This window comes from Olea europaea, chromosome 2 (assembly GCF_002742605.1).
Source record: "Olea europaea var. sylvestris chromosome 2, O_europaea_v1, whole genome shotgun sequence".
In the NCBI taxonomy this organism is placed as follows: Eukaryota; Viridiplantae; Streptophyta; class Magnoliopsida; order Lamiales; family Oleaceae; genus Olea; species Olea europaea.
In genome coordinates, this window is record NC_036238.1 from 8,749,202 (window position 1) to 8,754,836 (window position 5,635).

Here is a 5,635-nt window from a genome sequence, read left to right on the forward strand (position 1 = left end):
TTACTGAAAATATATAAACATTTGCCCAGATGCTTTCTTTACGAAGATTATCCAAACACAAAAAAACATATGTTGCTGTGGTTTCACAGGGAAGGGAACTCAAATATAAACTGAAACCAGAAATGGAAAAGAAGACAAACTTTAAAACCTCAAAAATGTAACTTATGAATTGAGTACACCAAAAAAGTTTCAAAATCATTTTTAGACAAATAGAGAACAAGACCCAAAATTAATTTCAGTTAAAAGAGGAATAGACCATGAGCAAACGTACCAAGAAAAAAGACTAGGAAGCTTGATTCAATTTAATGAAGAATGTGATGAGTGTAATTTAATCATTAAACTTCAATCATTAAACTAACACCTCTAAATCGAGTTTTTGATTTGTTCTTGAGCACTTTTGAACGTTTTGATATATTTGTTCGTGTTGTTTTGTAGTTTAGACAACTTTTGGGAAAAGGCCACAATTTGGAGCTTGTAATGGATCTACATGTTGATCATAAGAATGGAGCATGAATAGGAGAGAAAAAAGAAGATTGAAATGGAAAATAGGCTTGGAGAATGAGCAATTTAAGAGAAAAAATAGTTTAGCAGGCGCCACGGGGCCGAAATTGGCGACACGACACCCACATAGTCGAAGAAGCAGAACTGTTGGGGCTGCGGTGCCCAGAATTGCTGGCGCCCCTTGTGCGCTGCGGCTCTAGAACCCAATCATATTGCGGGGCCGGCCTGAACCCAGGAAAATGTCATTTTTTTTTATTAAAACTCGGCCCAAATCGTTCCCTAACCATCCAAGACTTCTAGATAATATAAATACGAAGATGAAGACCCAGAAGGGAGCCCATTTTCTGAAAAAAATCTGCTGAACACTGGATAGTGAAAGTGAAGAATTATCAAGAGGCAAAGAGGAGAAATTCAATTGCATCAAGATTGACGACCATTTTGGGGAAGAACACGAGACTTAAACTAGTGTTTCCTTATCCCTTCTGGGAAAACGCCACAATTTGGAGCTTGTAATGGATCTACAAGTTGATCATAAGAATGGAGCATGAATAGGAGAGAAAAGAAGAAGATTGAAATGGAAAATAGGCTTGGAGAATGAGCAATTTAAGAGAAAAAGCAGTTTAGTAGGCGCCACGGCGCTGAAATTGGTGACACGGCACCTAAGCAGTCGAAGAAGAAGTAGAATTGTTGGTGCCATGGCACCCAACACATGAAGAGAGGTAGAACTGCTGGCGCCATGGCGCCAGAACCCAATCATATCGCGGCGCTGCAGCGCCGAACCCAAACTCAGGAAAATGTCATTTTTTTTAATTAAAACTCGGCCCAAATCGTTCCCTAACCATCCAAGACTTCTAGATAATATAAATACCAAGATGAAGACCTAGAAGGCAGGCTGTTTTCTGAAAAAAATCTGGTGGAGAGTGAAAGTGAAGAATTATCAAGAGGCAAAGAGGAGAAATTCAATTGCATCAAGATTGACGACCATTTTGGGGAAGAACAGGCCACGTAAACTAGTTTTTCCTTATCCCTTGACCCTTCCCCATGTTTCGCATGTCAATTGATTCAAGTATGAACTAATTTCTTAGATTTAGGGTTGATATAACCTATTTGAGACATGAATTGATTCCAATATAGTTATTTCTTTTAGTTTTTCCAGAATTCATTTATGTCGTTTCCTGTTTAATGCTTTCAATTGCCCGATCACCAATTAAATGAATTGACGCTTTAAATTTGATACTCGAGAGAGGGAAATTTAGGCGGGATCTAGAAAAACTTAACCTAGATTCGTAGGTTTTGAGAGAAAGTGCGAATCTTTAAGGGTGAAAAAGGAACCAAGAGCTTCACAATCTTTATATGTTTAATTCAAAATTGAGATATTGGGGTTAAAAATATAGAGATAGGTGCTATTGGTGCTTGAGAGAGGTAATAGAATTAAATTAGGGTTCTTGACTATAAATTGAGAAAAAGTTTATGGAAATAGCTATAGAGGTTGAGAGACGTGCCAATAATACGGTGAAATCATTCCCTAGACAACCATAACCTGATTGATCTTTAGAAATAGCTTCATTTAGCTTCCATTCTTTATTTCATTTACATTTGGTTAGTACAAAAACATCATTTTAAGTCTGAGTTGTCTAAATAAAGTGAAAATCGAAATAATTATAATACTCAGTGGAACTCGAATATTAATTCCTGTGGATTCGACACTTTTCAATTCTTTACTTTACTACAAACCTTGACACCATATGCTTGTGGTTAAATCACATTATATAAAATGCGTGGCAGAATGTCAAAAGGTAATTTTGAAGGAAAGATAACTGCAAATATCCCTTTAAGTTAAAGCCAATGGACCTGACTTCCTAGTGAAATGGCAACCAAATGAAAAATTAATTGTTATCGGTGGGGGTTGCTTGATGACCAAAGTTTGCCCCTGTTTGGACCTCATTAAAATTATAATTCATTTTTCTCTCTTCTTATCAACCACACATTTATCAATAAAATAATATTATATATAATCCTAAGATTTTTTCTTCTTTTTTAACCATACAAACTTAAACAAAAAAAAAAAGCATTATTCCAACCATAAAAATTTCAGATAATGGGGACCAAACGGAGGCAGTAGAGCACAATACGTTCACATGAACTCTATATCATGTACCAAAATGCTATATTAATTATTAAAATACATAGATTGACAAAGTGGACCAAGTCAGAGTTTGCTGAGAGGGGGACCTCTCAATTTGAGCATGATGCTAAACGAAATATGATCGAAATTTTTGTTGTTCAAATTTATCTTTACAATAATGTCAATAACCTCAAACAACCAAAGTAATATACGGTGTGGAACGCAACGAACAAGAATAAGACTTGAGGAGAGAGGGAGAAAATATGAGTTTACTCAATAATCAAGACTAAGTATTACAATGCATATGCCCTCTTTATGCAGGGCTTCAAATAACATAATTTAAGTGGCAAACAACTAAAGAAATAATATAAAACACTTTAAAATGTAAATCCTATTATATTTTCTAAAATAAGTATTTCAACTGGAAAATGTTCCAACTATATATCACCACCAGGATTTCCATCAATATCACTAAATCAAGCACTCCCAGTAGTAGAACTTTTTCACCCTTTTCATGGAGAGGCAAACAGCAAAAAGTTAACAAAAGCATTGTTTTCATTTAATTCCACAATGTTGATAATATATGTTCATTGACCAAGAAGAAAAGTTCTCTTATTTCTTCTGATTTCAACCAAGTGATTGTTTAGAACCTGGCAGATGCAAACTCAGCAGTTTCTAATTGAGTTGATCACGATTAACATAGTTTAGTTTGTATTAGTTCTGACTGCTATTATTAAAGAAAAGAAAAAGGGCTAGTATCAATATATTGCAAGTGAATACCTGGGGAATACATTTTTAACTGCTCTTCGGATGATAATAGACTGATAAAAAGTGGGTTTTTCTCGCCAGCCCAAAGAAAAATAGTGGTAAGAACAAGAGCAGCCAAAGTACAAGAATGCCGTCCAAAGAATCTATTGAGATGTCCACCTTTCATATTTTTATTAGCGCTTCGTAAACAACAGAGACCCAGTGTCAAACCTTAGTAGCACCTATCTGCTGGGACATGGACATATATACAGTGAATGATTGCTATGACACCAATTGAGGATATATTAATCAAAAGACAATTAAACTAGTTGGAGTATATCTTGCATACATCTAAAGAAGCATTCATACAAAAGCAAAAGAAGCTTTCATTTACTAGACCAACGTGATATTACTATAACAGATTAAAAGGAGACGCAGGCCTGGCCTACTGCAAAGCATTTGATTTCATTAGATCTTTCCCTGGATGTTACCATGGATCAAACAGAATAATATAATGAAATTCCAAGTATTAATCTTAAAAAATATTGAAAATAAAACATAGTTATCATATGTGCTTAGGTAACTCATTTTTCAGTGTCACCATCAGTGCCTCAATTCCATGATATCAAGTGGAACTTTGGTCAACTGGATCAAATTTCCTTCGTTCCTTTCTTTAAAAAAGTAAGATTATTAGAACAAGATACGTCAACTGAATTAACCACGTATCTTCCATGTTCTCCATAAATAATAAAATGTCACTGTCAAATAATCACTTAAAATAAAAACTGACCACAACAGATACAATTGCTTACATTCGCAAATGTGATCACGAATTACTATAACTAGAATCTACTGCTTATGCCTATGAAAATTTGGAATCTTGCAATTTCTCTGCAAATGCGCCCAGATAGAATGCAATCGCGAACACCACAACAAGCAATGGTTACTTTACATAGCCAAAATATCAAAATATGACATCGTAAGCATTAAAAAATAAATAAATAAATAAACATTCCAAACAGATTATAAAGCCATTGTGAGGCATTACCACAAAATAATAAGACTAGGAATATTTTAAATGTCGATAATGGAAGCCCACATAATAAAACAATTTGAAATCATTATGTATTTATAATCACCTGAAGTTCTCAATGATCGTAGATCTGCCGGACCCTTTTCACCTTTTCGTTAAGAATGCGGACAGATCTGTATATTTATAGGCATATGCAAATCTGGGCATGAATATGGTTTTTTTTTTTTTTTTTGGGTGACGGATGTGATGTAGAGGATTGGCATACGATAGGGAGTCTTGATCCTCCGTGGGAGTGTACCGTTCAAGATTTGGTGGAATTTACAATAAGGACCGTTCTACGTGTACATAAACGTTGACACACTAATTTACAATCACGTGAATTGATAAATTTTGGTACATTGATTTTGACAACACATTTTCTAATCAACTATTAGATTTTTGGCTAATAGGGAGGTGTAATCAAGGTGTACGCTTTGTAAGTACAGGTAGTTTAATCCTTACAATAATGGGGATATCTCAGTGGGGTTGACTTTTTTAATTTTAAAATTGAATTTATAAATGTTAGGCTCCGTTTGAATCACATTTTTTGGGGAAAAAAATATTTTTAAACAGTTATTAGACATAATTTTAATCACATATTTTTCAATAAAATAATATTATATGTAAATTCAAAAAAATTTCTTATTTTTTAACCAAACATTTCATATCAATACAATGTTTAAAAATGTATTCTTATGAAAATAATGTGGTTCAAACAAGGACTAATAATTGTATAAAGCCATTCGTACAGAAAAATAGCTCACAGAATTCCACTAGATACTCATAATGTGTGGACCTCAAGTTGCTATAATAACAATCATGCAATTGGCAGTCGCTCACTATCATAGTAGCCATACATGACATACATGTGATAATTAGTGATTTATTGAATAAAGTAATAAAAAATCACTACATTAATATATTAAATCACTAATTGTCATATGTATACCACATAAGACGATTATGACAGTGAGCGATTAAAAATAGTATTACTCCGATTAAAAATGTCAAAGAAATCCTCCACCTGCTACTGTGTGTTGTATGTGGCATTATGTTATCCACATTTTTGTACGCACAGCATTCTCCATGTTAATTTCAAACAAATTTCAATAAAATAAAAAAAATAATGACTTTGAATAATTTTGTAATTAAAGTTTTTCATAGCTTGATAAATTAATGAAGGATAAATT

The 5,635-nt window shown here is 33.7% G+C and overlaps 1 protein-coding gene across 3 annotated transcripts in view; it reads right to left on the reverse strand.

The window, feature by feature from the left end:
* The window catches only part of LOC111410435 (protein trichome birefringence-like 16), a 9,328-nt gene extending 4,631 nt beyond the window's left edge, over positions 1–4,697 (reverse strand). Inside the window, exons 1-2 of one of the 3 annotated variants that reach the window (XM_023040767.1) lie at positions 4,513–4,697; positions 3,407–3,619 (exon numbers count right to left, since the gene is read on the reverse strand). In XM_023040767.1, coding sequence (XP_022896535.1) covers positions 3,407–3,560 — 154 coding nt within the window. In that variant the 5' untranslated portion in view covers positions 3,561–3,619; positions 4,513–4,697. The remainder of the gene's footprint in view (positions 1–3,406; positions 3,620–4,512) is intronic. The other 2 variants (XM_023040759.1, XM_023040777.1) reach the window with 2 other exon arrangements.
* Between the last annotated feature and the right edge of the window lie 938 nt (positions 4,698–5,635).